The sequence below is a fragment of the Balaenoptera acutorostrata genome, chromosome 3, assembly GCF_949987535.1.
Source record: "Balaenoptera acutorostrata chromosome 3, mBalAcu1.1, whole genome shotgun sequence".
Classification (NCBI taxonomy): Eukaryota; Metazoa; Chordata; class Mammalia; order Artiodactyla; family Balaenopteridae; genus Balaenoptera; species Balaenoptera acutorostrata.
In genome coordinates, this window is record NC_080066.1 from 87,014,612 (window position 1) to 87,034,268 (window position 19,657).

The 19,657-nt window shown below is 38.8% G+C and overlaps 1 protein-coding gene across 4 annotated transcripts in view; it reads left to right on the forward strand.

Moving 5' to 3' along the window:
* Positions 1-19,657, forward strand: part of ATP8B4 (ATPase phospholipid transporting 8B4 (putative)) — a 305,912-nt gene that overhangs the window by 146,665 nt on the left and 139,590 nt on the right. For 3 of the 4 annotated variants that reach the window (XM_028163557.2, XM_057544467.1, XM_057544468.1), the window contains 2 exons: positions 531-629; positions 3,165-3,226. In XM_028163557.2, the coding sequence (XP_028019358.2) occupies positions 531-629; positions 3,165-3,226 (161 nt within the window). Of the gene's footprint in view, positions 1-530; positions 630-3,164; positions 3,227-9,447; positions 10,361-19,657 lie in introns of those variants that run through there. The other variant, XM_057544469.1, reaches the window with a different exon arrangement.

Consider the following 19,657-nt stretch of genomic DNA (forward strand, 5'->3'; position numbering starts at 1 on the left):
TCAGGGTGCTATTTACATGGAATGTAAGCACTCTGGGTTTGTGCAAAACACCTCTGGCACAGAATCTAATGCAAAAAACTTCTCTGAGGATCAAATGACATAATATCTAAAAGTACTTGGCACAGTGTCTGGTGCAAGGTAGGTGCTCAAGGATTCTCTCTTTGGGAATTGGTAAGGAGTTGGTAAAACTGTGAAAAGTTGAAATGAGAAGCTGAGAAAAGATAGGTGACATTTATCATCCTAGAGAAAGATTGTCATTTGTGAAAGATTTCAAGAAGCTTACTTCTCAACTTGCTATAAAAATTTAATTTTTGTCAGGCAGTCTGAAAATTGTTTCAATGATACTTCTATTCTATGTGTCTTATACCTGAGTGCAAACACTTAAATTACTGAAAAGCTGTTCCATATTTGTACAAATATCTGAATATCATTTCATTAATTTCTGTCAAGTCATAAAATTGAGTGACAAAAATTGAAAGCTATCTTTATGAAATTTAAAAGCCCTAAACTACTTGAAATATTTGTTTCAGCTGATTCCAGAAATTTCCTCCTTGACCTGGTTTACCACCATTGTACCTTTGGTCCTGGTGGTAACTATGACAGCTGTCAAAGATGCCACAGATGATTATGTAAGTATTTGCTTTTGAGCATTCCTAAGGTCTCAGTTTCAATTGTGACCTCTCAGAAGTAGAAAATAGAGATCCATTTGAAATTTTTGAATGAAGCTCTTTTGGTAAATACCATAAGAAACTCTATGGTTACTTATTTGATGATTAAAATAGATGTCATAGAGCTAGAGCCTGTTTATGATAATAACAAGGGGGCTTCAATAACTAGACTCACACCCTCATTTTGTACTTGAGGAAACTAAAGCCTGTAAGGAACTAAAGATTTTCTAATGAACATACAACCAGTTAGTGGTAAGACCAGAATTGGATCACAAACCTGCTTCCACCTAGTGAAGTATTATTTATCCTATGTCTCTAGTCTTTGTCTAAGTTTTGGGAGTTGGTAGATATTAGGCATTCTCACATCCTCTGCTCATTATACCAGAAATTACAATATCAAATAACTTCAAAAGTCGGGCAACTAATGTAAATAATTAAGGTATAAGACAGCAGAAAGTTTTGAAGTCTCCATAATCCAAAGGTCATTCAAATTCAAAGATTTAAAACAAAGCCTTGGGCAAACCAAACATTCTAAATCCAGACAAGTTCTATTCTCTCCTAGGTGATTGCATGCACCCTAGCCTCAATAGCTCTCTATTTGCCAGTGACTGACAGATTTATATCCCCTTTGAACTCATACATGGGATTACCATTTCTAGTCCTTCCAGACTCCATCTGTGCCAATGCCAAGACCCCTTGGCAAAGCCTGAGCATCCTGAGGCCCAGAGAGTGGGCCCCTCAGCTTTTAGGTGGTAAACTGCTTGGTCCTTTTCTGTGATGCCAGCTAGTCAATTTAGGGGACTATTTTCAGGTTAGATACAGATGTGACTAAATACTAAGTCTCTTTTTGTGTCTTCTGCAGTTAATGCTTGAATATGCTTTTATTTTTGTGATAGTATGTGCTGGTTAGTCAGGGTCTTGGCAGGAAAGAGATGTCACCTTGGAATGGGGGTAGATTGGAGAAAGATTAATAATGAAGGGACTACTTAAAGGGTTGTGAGTGAGAAAAAGCACATAGGGTAGCAACAACATAGGTGGCAATACTACTTCTAGACCTGAAGGAGCAAAAGGAGGAAGCAATTGCTGGACCTGGAGCTGTAGCTGAGGGCTACCTGTAGAGGAAGTGGCCACTGCTGACTCAGCTCAAAAGAAGCCAGGAATACATACCCCATTTTCCTCTCCTCTGGCCCCATGAGTTTCTGTCAGTACCACCTATTGGCCAAGCCCGATCAATAGCCAAAGGGCAAGGATTAAATAGGTCAGCTTCCCCTGGCACAGGGCAGAGTGTAGAAGGACAGGGTATAGGTATGGAGGAGCAGAGACTCTCCACCCCTGTCAAATTATATATTCTGTCAAAATGATCTTCCCCGTCTATGGCAGTGGTGGTGGAAAGAAGTTTGCACGCCAATGATGGGCTGGCTTAATTTACTCCTCTACTAGTACTATAAACGCTTTTCATGTTAACCAATGCTAAGTATCTTTTTTTCCCTAGTAATATTCATTGACTTATACCTGGCAATCAGTGTAATTGTAGGCACTGAGCACAGTCTAATAGAAAGATTGGGATGAATTTGGGAGGGACGTTGAAAAAGGGAAGGGCTGATGGAAGCAATTTATATATTGTGATATTGATACAATATTATGAGTTTTTTTTTTAAAGGAAAAAGTAATAATCCTGATGATTATAATATATAAAATCAAAATTTCTTATCTCCTGTTCATCTGTGCATTTAGGCTAATTGATTGAAATAACATCTTATCTCTACTTTAGCCTATTACTATCTGGTCTTGGCAGCTCATGTAGAAAGCCTTATCTGAATGGCCGCTAATTTATGAGTTTAGTAGAAGGCTCATAATATGTGGATTCTTCTAAGCAATATAAGATATTTTCATTACTGGAATACAAAAGAAGAAATAGGATCACTTGGGCATAAAAACATAAATCCACACCAAATGTGGTTCAGTATTGTATTCTGATTTTTGTTTTAAATGCTCAGTATTTCATAAGATCACTGTTAACAATTAGAATTTCTGGAGAACAAGAATACATGTTGTTACAAGTAATTGCTTGACTTCAAAGAAATCCATAAAACAGAATGAATGATGTTCCAGTAAATTATTGAGCACATATGTGAGAGAAATGGAAGCCCCATTCCTTGTTGAAGACATCAAAATTAATGTATGGTTTTCTCTGGAACTGTGTGACAGAGTAAAGGGCACATTGTCTTCTTCAAAACAACTATAAATGTGTGGGAATTGGAAGAGCATGTGGCTAGACTTGTTGCATTGGTGACACCTAGAATGAAGTTTAGTGGGAAGGGTCTTGATTCAGATTTAGAACACGTGGAGCTGGGTCCAAGGTAAGCATAAGTCATGCTCATTTTAGACCGATGGTGATATTATCCAAGCAGATGAACTCAAAGTATTTTCAGTGTCACTATTTGTGCTGACAAAGTATGATTTAATATGTTTTTTCACAAACACTTTGATTTTCAGTTTCGCCACAAGAGTGATAATCAAGTGAATAATCGGCAATCTGAAGTGCTCATTGACAGCAAGTAAGAAATATATTCTTTATGCTATTTTTAAGATGTCTGGACAATTGGTGGCTTTCACATTTAATTGAATATATATTTCTTTCCCCCTTTAACTTTTTTTAAAAATTTATTTATTTGCTTTTATTTTTGGCTGTGTTGGGTCTTTGTTGCTGTGCGTGGGCTTTCTCTAGTTGCAGCGAGCAGGGACTACTCTTCGTTACGGTGCACAGGCTTCTCATTGTCATGACTCTTTTTGTTGCAGAACAGGGGCTCTAGGCGCGTGGGCTTCAGTAGTCGTGGCTCACAGGCTGTAGAGTGCAGGCTCAGTAGTTGTGGTGCATGGCTTAGGTGCTCCGCGGCATGTGGGATCTTCCCGGGCCAGGGATCAAACCCGTGTCCCCTGCGTTGGCAGGCAGATTCTTAACCACTGCACGACCAGGGAAGCCCCTCCCCCTTTAACTTATTAAAAATTACAGTGTAAGTCCTTTGTATCTTCATGGCTCTTTTTTAAGTTCAGCAAATGCTTGTGCTACCCACTCAACTTTTACTTCAAATTCCTTTGGAGTTTCCTTTGTGGAACACAGACATATTATTGTTACTTTTCATTTCTAGATCTAATACTATTTAGAACTGGCACACATGTGATGTTTGTAGCAGATGTTTAATGTATTTGAATAATTTGCTTTGGTAATTTCTGGGAATATTGCTAGAGAGACTTCAACACGTATCAAGTGATAGTGATAAGCATTTTTTATTAACTTGATAGTTGAGTTTAGAACGAATTATCCACCATAACACAGATTTTGAATTGCTGTTAAATTCATCCATCTATAAAGAAATATATATGGGAATGGTTCTTGAATCTGAAATGGTTTAAAATGTGTATTTATACACAAACAACAGCAAAAACACCTCCAGAAAACTTAGCAAAAAGGGAAATTTCAAACCTTCATTCCATGTTTCTTAGTCTCTTTCTTTGTCCCTTTTTTTTAACATGTGACAAAGTAAATTTTTAACATTGTACTTTAATCTGGCAGTCAGTCACATCTGCTGATGATTTTGAAGCACTTGGATACTGTGAAGAACATAATTTTTAAAGGGAATATCATAAAACATATTAATCACATGAGATAGAAAATTCCAAGAAATGGATATCAAGAGGGGCTAGGTAGTCTAGACAATAACTTGTAGGATTATAGTAATTAATCTCCTTCTGCAACCAAAACATTGACTGATTATTAATAATGTAATGAATACATATAGTTTTCCTTTATTGGATTATTTTAGAAAATGGCATTAAATGCACAATGAAAAAAAAATGATCTTAATCTAAAACCACAGTTGTAGAAACACAGCCTCTGAAAGTGTGATCTTGACATGACCTGGATAAGCCATAAAGATGTCTGGAACCATGTGGTTCATTTCCAGTGTCAACAGGTTTTGAATTGTCACCACTATAGCATGGTGTTTAAAAGTATGGGTTTTGCACTCAGGGAGACTTGAGTTTAGTCCTGACCCTGAGTAATTCTATGGTCTTGAGCAAGTTCTTAAGAGGTGGTGACTCTTTGTAAGCTAATGTAGTGTGTGACTTTGAGCTGGACTGTTGCCTATCCTGATTTTCTCAAGCCTTGCAGTTCTGACTGGGAATTACATCTGACAATATGATCTGACTAATTCCCCAAGGAACATTTGATAATCAGTCTCATTACTTTGAAGTATCATCTCTCATGAAGTATGTTAAAAATATGTACAATTACATAATGAATTTGAACTAATAGCCTGAGCATATCTTTTAATGTCTCTCAAATTACCAGTTAAATTTTGTGACACTATTTGGGCAGTGATAGATATTGACACCTCTACCTGGAGGCCATGGGAATATCCAGTAATTTAGATATTCAGAAACTTGATGATTGCATGTGTCCCACACATGATAGCTATCATTGTCATTATAATTAGAAGTAGCATTGGTCTTACTTTCTTGTGGTTTCATTTAGCTTCTTGTCTATTCCTTATGAGGTAACATCTCTTTGTAATTTGATATGGGGTGATGTTTTGAAAAGTATTGTTGCTGATCCTGTGATGTCGAAAGTAGAAGCACACATCATTGAGAATGGAGTATTCTTTAGGATTCGGTTAAAAATCACGCAAGACTTTCCATTTGTAAGATTACCTTCTACTGTGAGCTCCTTTAGGGCATCTCTCTTGATCATGTCTGTGTCCCTTGAGCCTAGCACAGTGTCTATGGAATTTTCAAACTGAGCAGTAACAAGTATTCTTGCTGAGAGGGCAATCTACCAGAGGAGCTTGATCTGTAAAATTTTGCTGAGTCCCATTACTAGCCAATTCCAGTGGCTGGGGTTTTGGTCTTTGCAGAATGTTCTCAGGTTATGGAGACTGGCTTTTCACTTCTTGGAATTTGAGAAGTTGGAGAAATCAAATGGGCTTAGATTTGAGATAGCCCAGGGAGCTCTGAGTCCTCTTTTGGAGCTGGTGGTCGCAGAGGATGCTCTTAGCGCTTTGCGCAGACCACTGCTGTCTTCCTGTGCTCACCCTCAGCTCCTGTCTGCATTATTTGCTACTTTCTTCAGAGCACTGTCCTTGGGCTACTGGAGCCAATGACTGATTGGTGCAGGAGTAAGAAAGAGCAGCACCCCTGCCTCAAGTTGGACAAGCTCTGAAGTGCAATTAGCACCCCAAGTGCCTGTTGAGATCAGGCTGAGGATGGGACTTTGCCTGCAGTCATACCCTTGCGTGGCTTCTTCCCCTTCCATGCGTTGCTTCTCATCTTCCTTACCAGTTTCTCCCAGAAGTGATTTCCTAAAGAACCCTTTACGTATGAATCCTCATCTCAGGATCTGCTTTTAGGGAAGTTGATCTAAGACAGTAGTTAATGCATACTTAACCCCATGGCAATGTTAATGGAAAATGTTAGGAAAGCGCTTTTGGCTCTATGCTAGACACCAATGGGTCATGATGCACGGATAAAGTAAAAAGCCTGGAGGAGATCAGAGGCATCCAGATGTTGCTGGATGTGGGTATCACACTGGGGCGGGCAATGCTAAGCACTGTGGCTTCCCTGTGTGCTTCTGGCAGAGGGCTTCTGGACTTGAGGTTCATGCTAGGGCAGGAGCCTTCACTGGCTTTTCCTGGAGGGAGGGGAGGCATGGTCAGCTTCCGGGAGGAGATTCCTGAGGGAAAGGGGGTACGATGAAAGCACCAGTCAGGAAACCTGGTCTATGTAAGTGATCGATGTGCTACTCTGGGCAATTAATTGTCATTCTGGCCTTCAGGTCTCCCTTCTTCTGCGCTCAGAAGCAAGGAACATGGCATTTACATTCAGATTCAACACATGTTTATTCAGTGACTACCATGTGTGGGCTCCAGTGCTTCCACATTTAACTCTCATAAAACCCCAGGGTGTGGGTGATAGTGCCTCTTTTTAGAGATGGAGAGATTAAGGCCTAGAAAAGGAATGACTTGTCCAGAGTTCCATGGCAAGTAAGAGCCTAAATTAGACTTTTACCTACTCGTGTTGTGATGTGTAAATGTAGACTTCGTGGTCTGACCACTTCTTCTCTATTTATTTTGCATTTGAAGGGCTTTGTACACAATTATAGAAATATAAACATAATATATATATATATATTATCTAAATGTAATATATATGTGAATAAATATATATACCCTCACTTTTAGTGCCGGGAGCATTATTCATCTATGTTCTTAGCATTGTGCAAGCAAATGAACAATGTAAACTTAAGCCACACAATAATTAGAGAGACAAAACTCTCCCTTTATAACCTTCCTTTTCAAGGTTTTGTTACTTATATTCCTTTCCAGTCAGGACCAATCTTCTGTATCTACAATCTGTTAAATATGTGAAAGTGCTTAAGAAATAGGTGTTGAATTAGCCTTTGATAAAATCTTTTGGTGTCTTAAGTTTTAAAACTAAGTAGAAGCGAACAATTCCAATTTCTAGAAATTACTGTGCCTGCTGTATAGGAAGTGCACATTGTCCCCCAGGCTACGAGTGCCGTCTGCTGACTGAACCTGTGGAAAACGTACCAGGAGATACTTAGTGTTTCTCTTGAGGGTTTCTCAGGTTATGCTAACAACCCGGGCCACTGGCCACCATGAGAGCACCTGAGCAGGTGAGGGGCAGTGAGAGGGAGTCTGAAAGTTCCCGCAGAGGTCATCCCATATGACACTCCTCAACCTGGGCTGCCCAGTGTATCTGTACCCCACTCATGCCCAGAGCAAGTAAATGAGGAGCTTGCAGGGGAGGCTCTGGTGTTTTATAAAGTTTCCAAGATGATTCTACTATGCAGACACAATTGAGAACCTCTAGTCAAGGCCATCTCTTTACCTACACTTGTATCTCTATGCCTGTATCTCTCAAATTTTAAAAGACATCCAAGGGAAGGAATTCCATTAATTTTTTAAAATGATAAGCATAGTTTTTCACATAAATCCTCACAAAGGAATAATTCTGTAATGCTGATTTACATTTTTTTTTTGTAGTAAGGCTCACATTTTTAGTCAAACACATGTCCAATCAATAATTATTTTGCCATATTTTTCTTTCCTTCAGAAGTTCAGAATTTAATTTTTCTCATTTTCATCTTTTATTTCTTTCCCCATTACATGTGTTGTCCTCAACTCTGAATCATTTTCTGACTTTCATGTATTTATGCAACTTCCAATTTTTGTTCTGTCCCATCAGCATTTCTAGTCGTATGGATTTGGGACAAGGGAAGGAGTGTGGAGGTCTTCTGCTACCCAGCTAGGTAGCTGTTAGTGCCATGTGGCTCTTGAGCACTTGAAATGAGGCTGGTCCAAATTCAGATGTGTTATTAAGTATACAGTATATACAAGATTTTGATGGCATAGTACCAAGTATGTAAGATATATCATTAATAATTTGTTTTATATTGATTCCATTTTGAAATTATAGTATTTTGTATACATTGGGTTAAATAAAACATATTATTAAAATTAAATTTACCTTTTGAAAAACTTGTTTAAATGTGGCTACCAGAAAATTTATTTATTTACTTATTTATTTTTTAACATCTTTATTGGAGTATAATTGCTTTACAATGGTGTGTTAGTTTCTACTGTATAACAAAGTGAATCAGCTATACATATACATACATCCCTATATATCCTCCCTCTTGTGTCTCCCTCCCACCCTCCCTATTCCACCCCTCTAGGTGGTCACAGAGCACCGAGCTGATCTCCCTGTGCTATGCAGCTGCTTCCCACTAGCTATCTATTTTACATTTAAGATTACCTTTGTGGTCCATATTTGTGGCTGGCCTTCTATTTCTATTGGATGACACTGCTCTTAGAGGTGAGAGAACTGAGCCGAGAAGAAAATGAGCTCTATGCTATAAGCCTGGCCTCTGGATTCCCAGCTCAGGATTCTCTGTCTGATCTTGCTGGCTGTCGGCATAGTGGCTCGTGTCACTATGAACAAATAAAGTCAGCGTTACTTTTTCTTAGTATTTTTTACTTCCCTAACATCTTCTGAACTTACACTTGTGCATTAGAACAATCTGAGCTCAGATCCTCTGGTGCAGTCGTCCCTCTTTCAGGTGGGATGTTTTCCCGCCTTCTCTAGATTTCAAATTGCTCTCGCCCATCAGCTTTTTGTGTAACAAATTCCATTTTATATTTTCCTGAGCTTTGGTACACTTGGCTTAAATCTCCCAGGCTCTTTCACAGAACTCTTCCCATCAATCTTCTTCAATCATTTCTCATTTGGAAACTGTGAGTATTTATAGGGAGAGACAAGGGCTTTCTTTACTGCAGAGTATTGTCTGTACTCTTCAAGTCTGGTATTCCCGGATGCTGCATAATTATGCAAACAAATATATTATTTCAGTAGGTGCAAATTTTCTCTTTGTTTAATCAACTTTTCTGGTTTAAGTGATAACTCCCACTGGATATTAGGATAGAAAATTTCGTTTCATTTTTTTCTTTAGTATGTAGGGGTTTTTTCCATTATAAAAGTAGCATATGTTCATTAAGAGAAATTTGGAAAATAGGAAAAAGTAGAAGGAAGAAAATAACATTCATGCTTCCACTATCCAAAAGTAATTATTACTATTCTCTTATATTTCCTTTCTGTCTTTTTTTTCTATGCCAAGATTTCTTATAATTGTGTGTATATGTTTTTATCCTTCTCTTTTTACTTTTTGTTTTTTAGCTGCACCACGTGGCTCGTGGGATGTTAGTTCCCGGACCAGGGGTCAAACCTCGGGCCCTCAGCAGTGAAAGCACCAAGTCTTAACCACTGGATCGCCAGGGAATTCCCTCCTTCCGTTTTTTTTTTTTTTTTTTTTGTTTTTTGTTTTTTCTTTTTTAAAGACCTCCTTCTGTTTTTACTTCACATCATATCATTACCATTTTCCAAATCTTTTTCTATTGTCTTTATATACCTAATTTTTAAGGGCTGCAGTTTTAAGGGCTGCATTCCTTTGAGTTCATGTCTTATAATTCACATAACCATTTCCCTATTGCTTGATATTTACTCTGTTTTTAATTTTAAAGTATAGTTTCTTCATCTTTCTAAATTGATAGTTACCCTTTTCCATAAGACTGGGTTTTTGTGATATATTTACAAAATCCACTGAGAATGATTACATTGAACCTGTTATTTCCTATATTAAGTAATTGGAACTTGAAGCATTATTACTCAGTCTACTGATAGCAACTTTTATCAGAAGGTTTAAGTGTGAGCAGGAACAGGTTGGGCATATTGACTAAAGCATGGGAGGTTTCACTTCCGTCACACATGGGAGTTTCCAGAAACAAGGGTTTCATGTCAGACCACCAACCATCAAGTTTCAAGTTTATCTTTCCTTAATCATAGCACAATATGAAAAAAACCCCAAAATGTTCTGCTTTAAAAAATGTATTAGTGACACATGTAAATCCCCAAACATCAATAATTTGAAACAGTTTGAATATAAGTTTTATATTGCAATTACTAGCTATATTGCACTCATCTGTAAAGTATCTGCATCAGTTTTGGTTTGCAGAATTCCCTGAGTAAATTTGGGCAGAGATTCAGAAGTGTGGCCAGCAGATCCCTTCAGGCAGCTCTGAAGGAACTCTTCCCATCTTCTTTGTCCTCCCAGATTAGAGGTATGTAGACCTGTGGTCAAAAGCACTATCATTTGCTATTGAATTCTTGGCAATACCTTAATCAGGAGAGGAGTAATTCATGGATGTTATCCCCCTGTATTGGAATTGATCCAAAATGTTGGTCTTGGGTAAGAGTGGCTTATTATTCTTATTAAATATGTTCTTTTTGTCCTTGAGCTCCCTCAACAAAAAATGCCCAAGGTCATTGAACTTAATGAATCTGAAGCTGACACATATTGAGTATGTCTGTGTGCTTCTTGTAAGTGGGGGAGTGGGAACGTGCAAGGTTCTGGAATTCTACTGATTACATGGGAGAACAGATGAACCCTGCTTTGAGTTATTTCGTCTTCATCAGGGCCTGTGGACTTGCAGGGGGAGTGGAGACTTCTGTGGTTAAACACAAGGCAGAGCACCAACTCTTTTTTTTTTTTTACCTCTAGCGCATGTAGATAATTTATGTTTTGATGGTGCCGTTGGGTCTAGGGGACAGCTATTCAGGGTCTATATGAAGAAATCTGCATATTTGAAAGGAAAATTTGAGGTGAAAAATATTGATTCTTTTTTTAAACAGTGTTAATAAAACACACTATTATGGGCTTAAATGACAATGAATTCAAAAGCAAACTAATGGGAGTAGTCTCAGTACTTTTTGGACTCAGTGCAAATGGTTTAAAATTGACTTAATTTTTAGCTCACAGTGCTAACTCAGAGTAAAAGTGTTTCAAAAATAGTTTCACCCCCAATAAATTAATTTCAGTTTCTTAAGTCTTGGACTGATCATTTCCTGGGTGATTCTGCATGTCAGCTTTGCAAATGGAAGCGTCCATTTGCCAATGCGCTGGTTTCTGTATGTGAGCCGTGACATTGTTGTAGTTCTTATAAGTGATTTTCCATTGTAATCAATTATTACATTGCATGAATACAATTTTTTGTGTTGAATTTCTAAATGGTGACTGTTTCCCCAAATGAGGTGCATCTTGAAATAACAGGAAATTATAGTACTTTCAAAACTCTGCACATGGGTTTTTTTTTCAGTGGCATCTCCTAATTTCTTTTTAAAGTTTATATAACCCAGATGTTAGTGGCTCTCTTTTTCTCCTCTTAAAGCTCCCTTGAAGAACCCCCCAGGTGAAAGCATTAGAGAGCAAGGTAGAATTGAATGAAGACTTTGTGGGGGATATAAATGAGGAAATTTATTTCACAAACTCCATAGCAAACAGTATGAAATCCCATTTTGACATTTTTCTTCCCCAAAGTTCTCTTTCTCTGCTGCTGGCCTTTATCATCTCTCCTTGCCCCATTCAGTGCTCAGTATAGCTGTCTCCAGTCTCCTCTCAGTATCTGGGACCCCTCATATTTGTCTCTTTTTTATTAATCAGAGTAGTTTGGTTCTGCCTTGGCTCTGAACTCAAACCCATGCAGCTGCTCACCAAAATAGCAGGCTCTTCTGGAGCTAGGACCCACTTATCTGAGAAGACAATGGAAGTTAAAAATACACCACATTCTATGTAACATTTAAAACTTGATTCTGTTTTTCAAAAATAGGTTTATGTATCTCTTCTCTGTTGTCATAGGGAGAGATCTAGAATTTCTTTTGAAAAAACAAATCTAAACCTAAACCACAGAGGCCTTGGAGATTTTAGAACATTAACTTTAATACTGTAAAACCTTCTTAAGATCTTAAAATCTGAAAGCTGAAAGAGATCATAATATTATAGTGAGTAAATTTGGTTTCAGTCAGAGCCCACTGGTTGTCTATACCAAACCAAACAAATGTTTTGACAGCATTTGTCAATTAACTACTTACTGCTGATGAACTGTATACACATTTCTACTACAAGGGCATTTTCCTTTAGATCTCCTGAGATAATCTCAATGGGTTCATTTCTCCCATGCATTTTATTTATTTATTTATTTATTTATTTATTTATTTATTTATTTTTAACATCTTTATTGGAGTATAATTGCTTTACAATGGTGTGTTAGTTTCTGCTGTATAACAAAGTGAACCAGCTATACATATACATATATCCCCATATCTCCTCCCTCTTGTGTCTCCCTCCCACCCTCCTTATCCCATCCCTCTAGGTGGTCACAAAGCACCGAGCTGATCTCCCTGTGCTATGCAGCTGCTTCCCACTAGCTATCTATTTTACATTTGGTAGTGTATATATGTCCATGCCACTCTCTCACTTCTTCCCAGCTTACCCTTCCCACTCCCAGTGTCCTCAATTCCATAGTCCATTCTCTACGTCTGCATCTTTATTCCTGTCCTGCCCCTAGGTTCTTCAGAACCTTTTTTTTTTTTTTTTAGATTCCATATATATGTGTTAGCATACAGTATTTGTTTTTCTCTTTCTGACTTACTTCACTCTGTATGACAGACTCTAGGTCCATCCACCTCACTACAGATAAGTCAATTTTGTTTCTTTTTATGGCTGAGTAATATTCCATTGTATATATGTGCTACATCTTCTTTATCCATTCATCTGTCGATGGACACTTAGGTTGCTTCCATGTCCTAGCTATTGTAAATTGATGTGCAGTGAACATTGTGGTACATGACTCTTTTTGAATTATGGGTTTCTCAGGGTATATGCCCAGTAGTGGGATTGCTGTGTCATATGGTCATTCTATTTTCAGTTTTTTAAGGAACCTCCATACTGTTCTCCATAGTGGCTGTATCCATTTACATTCCCACCAACAGTGCAAGAGGGTTCCCTTTTCTCCACACCCTCTCCAGCATTTATTGTTTCTAGATTTTTTGATGATGGCCATTGTGACTGGTATGAGGTGATAACTCATTGTAGTTTTGATTTGCATTTCTCTAATAATTAGTGATGTTGAGCATTCTTTCATGTGTTTGTTGGCAATCTGTATATCTTCATTGGAGAAATGTCTATTTAGGTCTTCTGCCCATTTTTGGATTGGGTTGTTTGTTTTTTTGATATTGAGCTGCATGAGCTGCTTATATATTTTTGAGATTAATCCTTTGTCAGTTGCTTCATTTGCAAATATTTTCTCCCATTCTGAGGGTTGTCTTTTCATCTTGTTTATGGTTTCCTTTGCTGTGCAAAAGCTTTTAAGTTTCATTAGATCCCATTTGTTTATTTTTGTTTTTATTTCCATTTCTCTAGGAGGTGGGTCAAAAAGGATCTTGCTGTGGTTTATGTCATGTGAGTGTTCTGCCTATGTTTTCCTCTAAGAGTTTTAGAGTGTCTGGCCTTATATTTAGGTCTTTAATACATTTTGAGTTTACTTTTGTATATGGTGTTAGGGAGTGTTCTAACTTCATTCTTTTACATGTATCTGTCCAGTTTCCCCAGCACCAGTTATTGAAGAGGCTGTCTTTTCTCCATTGTATATTCTTGCCTCCTATATCAAAAATAAGGTGACCATATGTACGTGGGTTTATCTCTGGGCTTTCTATCCTGTTCCATTAATTTATATTTCTGTTTGTGCCAGTACCATACTGTCTTGATTACTGTAGCTTTGTAGTATAGTCTGAAATCCTGGAACCTGATTGCTCCAGCTCCATTTTTCTTTCTCAAGATTGCTTTGATACTCAGGGTCTTTTTTGTTTCCATACAAATTGCGAAATTTTTGGTTCTAGTTCTGTGAAAAATACCTTTGGTAGTTTGATAGGGATTGCATTGAATCTGTAGATTGCTTTGGGTAGTATAGTCATTTTCACAATGTTGATTCTTCCAATCCAAGAACAACCCATGCATTTTAGGTTGGTATATTATCTGTCTTTTGTGGGTAGAAAATTAAGAAAACTTAAAAGAGTATAAAGAAAATACAGAAATTTCTCTTGATTCCATTATCCAGATCAGAGTGAACTACAGTGAACTTGTGAAGGCATTTTAGTACTCTCTTTTCTCTCCCATCTTTGTAACTTTGTTTTCTCCTCTTCTTATTACTCTCTACTCCTCCACACACTATGTATTTAAAAAATAATTGAGATTATACTATACCCTATTGTCATGGCCTGAATGATGCCCCCAGCCCCCTAAAAGATAGGTCCACTGGAGCCTGTGTATGTGATCTTATTTGGAAAAAGGGTTTTTGCCTATATCATTAAGTTAAGGATCTTGAGATGAGATCATCCTGGTAATCCAATCACAAGTGTGTAAGAGAAGAGCAGGGAAGAAGATACACAGACAAAAAGGTAATGTGAAAGCAGGGGTTGGAGCTATAGAGCCCCAGGTCAAGATGCCTGAGGCTACCAGGAGCTGGGGGAGGGGTGTGGAACAGTTCCTTCTCTAGAACCTCTAGGGAGAGCACCACTCAGCACACACCTTGATTTTGGACTTCCAGCCTGTAGAACTGTGAGAGAAAAAAGATTTACTGTTTTAAAACCTAGTTTGTGGTAATCTGTTATAGTGGACTTAGGAAACTAATGCTCACTGGTTTTTAGCTTTTAATCAGATGTTCTGTTTGTTCATTTGTTCATTTTTTCACTCAGTAGACATTTATTAAGTGCCTACCATGTGTCAGGCAGAATGCTATGTGCTGGGGGTGCAGAGTTAAATAAAAGGTAATTTCTGCCCCCAATAGAATGCAATCATACCTATATTGTATGTAATAGGTTTATCTCTAGAATTGCAGGATACTCTCACACTTCATTGTTTTTACTCACAGGTAAGATGAGTGAGCAAAATGACTCATCTCATTAGGAATGTGCAGCTTTCAAAAATTCTTGTCGGTATACAGGCTCTGTTGATAAACCAAAGCCAGGTGGTAGAAAACCTTAGTCGGATTTGGAAGCCTGGGTGGAAATGGTGCCTTGAAGCTGTGATTCAGGGGAACATTAAACCACCTTTAAACTTGAGCAGTATTGTCTAAAACTAAGATCTAGTTCCTTATTCCATGTCAGGAACTTAAAAAATTCTCTCTTGAATTTTGACAAGGAATAGAGGTGTAATAATGGAAGAAAAAAAAAGAGGGCAGTGTGAATAGAAAGTAAGAATAATGATCTCTAAATTAGATCTAAAGACTCAGAAGCACCTGGGAAATTTGGAGGCTGTAAGAGTGATATTGTCAGCAACACATGGGAAGAAAACTCTGGCAGTGGCATTGTGGACTAGTTACTAGAGGTAAGGAAGAAAGGGAGAGTGTAACTGGGATTGTGATGCTGAACATTGCAGGAGGAATGGACTCTAATCATGGAGAAAGAATAGATTTTGAAGATGTGAAGAAAGTTGATAGTATTTTTTAACGGAGAATATATGTGCAGTTAAGTATACTTTGTCTAAGCTTCAGAAAAGTGAGCATTAATTCAAAATAAGCATTTATTGGTTTTAAATTTGACTAATATCCAGTGTTAAGCCTAGTATGGGGGAGTTCCAGGGGTAAAGAAGAAAAATGAAGCATTGAGAAATGAAATTGACATTAAAAGGGCTTCATGGAGGAGAACACATGAACATCAGTGAAATCGAATGGGCTGTGTTGGCAATAGGAGATGTGTTTCATTCAGATAATCTAATTTGCTCTGTGTGTCAATTTACACATGCTAGGACTTCATTAGAGACATGAAGTAGACATTTTACAGGGGACTTAAGAGTGGTGGCAGGGACTCATATTTACTACTCACCCATCTATCATTAAACCTACATTTATGTAACTCTTCTCTGTACCAGCCACTATGCTGGGTACTAGGGATACAGGGATTATTAAGACCCATGTTCCTTCCCTAAAGGAGCCTGGAGTCCAGGGGAAGAGGTGGACAAATAAACAGACTATGATTTTACAGCAATAGGTGCCATGATAAAATGAAGCATGAGGTGCTCTGGGAGAACACACATGGGAGGACCCTAACCCAAGTTTTGGGAGGCTAGTAGCAGAGATATCATTACGTCAGAATAACTCATGGAAGAATTGGCTCCCAGCAAAGATCATCCATTGAAGAGCTAATTGAATGGAGGGATGAGAGCATAGGGAGAGCAGAAGAGAATTAGGGAAGGGTACTGGTCATAAAGGATAACTACCTGTTCATAGGTTTATTGCACATGGAAGTTAAGATCATGCTGGATGAAAAAAAGAAATAGATGAGCTAGCATAAATCCATTCTCTCCCTCATCTCTTTCCCATATTTCCAACTATGTACTTTGGTAAAATGTGGTCCAGCTATGACTGCCATTGTCATATATATGCTGCTCATTATAGGACTTCCGGATGGCACAGCAGTGAGGGTATTGGGGAAAGCCCACCAGTCTAGTGTCAGGAAGCTGATGTCTGGTCCCTGCTTTGTCACTAAATTGGCTGTGTGACTAAGGACCAAGGACCTCAATTTTCTCATCTGTAAAACAAGGGAGTTGGATACCAGTAATCTAAAAACTTTTTCCAATCAGCAGATTACTTTCAAAAGAAATCTTTATAGAAGTCCAATATATAGAACATATACAAGTATACAAGTATATACTAGTACATATACATATACAAGAGGCCCCAGAGCAGGTGTCCTCAGCTGCCCTCTTACTCTCAGTGGTGGCCCCTGAGGGGCCAACATGAGCATTACTGGACCATTTAGTGCTTCTAACAATGAGGTCTGAGGACTGCCTTTACCAGACCTCCTGAATCAAAATCTCTGAGTCTGGGATAGGACACTATTAGCACTAAATAATAGTGCTAGTGCTCTGTGCTGACACTAGACTGGTGGAAAATGTAAGGATAGATACAATGGTAATAAAAATAATAATAATAAAAAATGATAGTGGAAGAAGAGAGTTAGATACAAGAAATTTACAGAATGATTTAGGGGAAGAAGAGAGGGACTTAAAGGTAGGATCTTCCAACAATGAGGATATTGTTTTCCAAATGGGAGAAATTGTAACAGAAAGGGTCAGAAGACAATTCAGAGCACAAGGTTGCCAGAGTTAATGCCCTGACCAGACACTCCCACAAATTCTGCTTGTCTCTATCATAACACATAATGTCATAAAGGTCTTCTTACCTTTCATTTATTTGTCTATATTTTTGATGCTTATTATATGCCAGGTACTGTGTTAGGTACTAGAAATGCAGTGAACCCCAATAGACATGGTCTCTGCAACCATGAAGATTAGTGTCTAGCAGGGAAGGTAGACTTAATAAAATACAGTAGTCTCCCTTTATCCAAGACCACCCCCCCCTCCAGTGGATACCTGAAATCGTGAATAGTACCAAACCCTATATGTGCTATGTTTTTTCCTATACATACATCCTTATGAGAAAGTTTATAAATTAGGCACAGTAAGAAAATATCTGAATCACCAGCATCACTACTCTTGCACTTTGGGGCCATTATCAAGTAAAGTAAGACTACTTGAACACACGCACTGCGATGCCCTGACAGTGATCTGATAACCTAGTCAGCTCTTAAGTGACTAAAGGGTGGGATACACTGAACAAAGAAACGGTTGACGTCCCAGGTGGGATGGAGCAGGACAGCACAAGATTTCATCATGCTACTCAGAACGGCGCACAATTTAAAACTTATGAATTACTTATTTCTGAAATTTTCCATTTGATGTTTTCAGACTGCGGTTGGCTGCAAGTAACTGAAACTGCAGAAAGTGAAACCGCAGATAAGGGGGAACCACTGCAGTCACGCTAAGTAGTGTGTAATTACATGCCAAAGCAAGTGCTGCTAAGGAAAAGACTATGATTCTAAAGAAAGGGTTTTTTGTGTGTGGGGGGGGGGGCAGTAGACAGAGGTAAGAAAGTTTAGAAATGGGTTCTTTGAGGAAGTAGTAAATTTAAGCTGAGAACTTATGACAACTAGGAGTTAATCAGACAGTGTGTGGGGTGATGGGATGAGAAGGAGAATTACAGACACAGGGAGCAGCATGTGCAAAGGCCCTGTGGAGGGAAGGAGGATGCGATTATGAGGGACTGAATGGCAGAAGCACAAAGAGCAAGACTGAGAGAAAAGCAGTGTGAGGTGAGGCTGGAAAAGTGGTCAGAAGTCAGAGCCTGCAGGGCCTTGAAGACCACATTGAGAGTTTGAGTGTTTTTCCTAAGAACAGAGAGAATACATGGAAGGATTTGCCTTTGGAAAAGCTCACGCCTGCTGCGTGGAGGAAGAGCCAGTGGAAGGGGGCCAGGATAGATGTGGGAGAGGGGGGTTGTCCCGCTGTGCTTGTCTGTCTGTCATGCCACTGTGAGTTACTGGAGACTGAGACAGTCTCTATTTCCGTCACCTGACTGAACAGCATCCTGCATGTAGCTGATGCTCAGTAATTATGTGACGGATGAACCAAATGCATTTAAATTAATCAAATCATTTTGAGGCAAGACCAGAATATCTTTTTAGTATCTACCCTCCTTCTTCCCTGCAACTAATATGAGACAAGAGGAGGTGTCCACATATCGCATGTTCTGTGCACATCATTGTCTGCTGTCATTACCACTGGAGAATGATGTCTGCTATAGGGTCATTGGATACCAGACCCATCTTTAATCCAAATGCTCTCTGTTACTTGGAATCTCCCTGATGCCTCTGCACCTTAAGGTGCATGAGGCTGTGCCTGACATTTAAAGAAAGAGAGAGGATTAGCTCCATCTGGGCTTCATTTCTGAATTGGCAGAGCTCAAGGAAGTATTTGAAACAATGCTTACTGTTTCTTTCTCAGCTGCTCCCAGGTTGTAGCATGTCAGAAAAACAAAAATGTGGGAAACTGGGCGGCCCTAGACACTGAGACGGGGATGCGGAGATGGGCTTCCTTGTGTCTGCAGCAGATGTTTCCCTCCAGCAGGACTTTCTGAATTGCCTGGCTAATGAATCCTGTTAACCCAGCTTGCCTTATCTGGTTACCTTGCCCCGTGCCAGGCATTTGTGTTCAGACATACTTTCCCCTTTCACACTGCTAAATTTAAGGCTTAATTTTCAAATCAAATGTCCATCTGGCTGGCTGCCTGAGAAATCACATGTGGGGAGCTGAGAGACCCAGGCAGGAAACTGCCCTCGCTTCTGGAGAGCAGGTCTGGAAACCATATGAACTGTAAAGAGTTTTTAAATGTAAAAAAGTAAAGCTTTCTGCCAAAAGGGGAGAGCTGAGGTTTTCTTCTTTCTAGACTTGGTTATTAGATATCTGTTGGAAATTACTGACCTCTGCCATATAGTCTGTTTACTGCCTCTATCAGCGGGGCCTGGACCTTCCAGATTTAATCCCCTTGAGGATTTAGCTCTGCCAACACTTGCTTTATTAGAAATAGGTTTTGGGGTGACAGCTATGTAAGTTATTAGGTATATGATTTTAATGGAAATTTTCCCTCTTTCACTTAACATTTCCTTCTGAAACTTGGATGATAGAA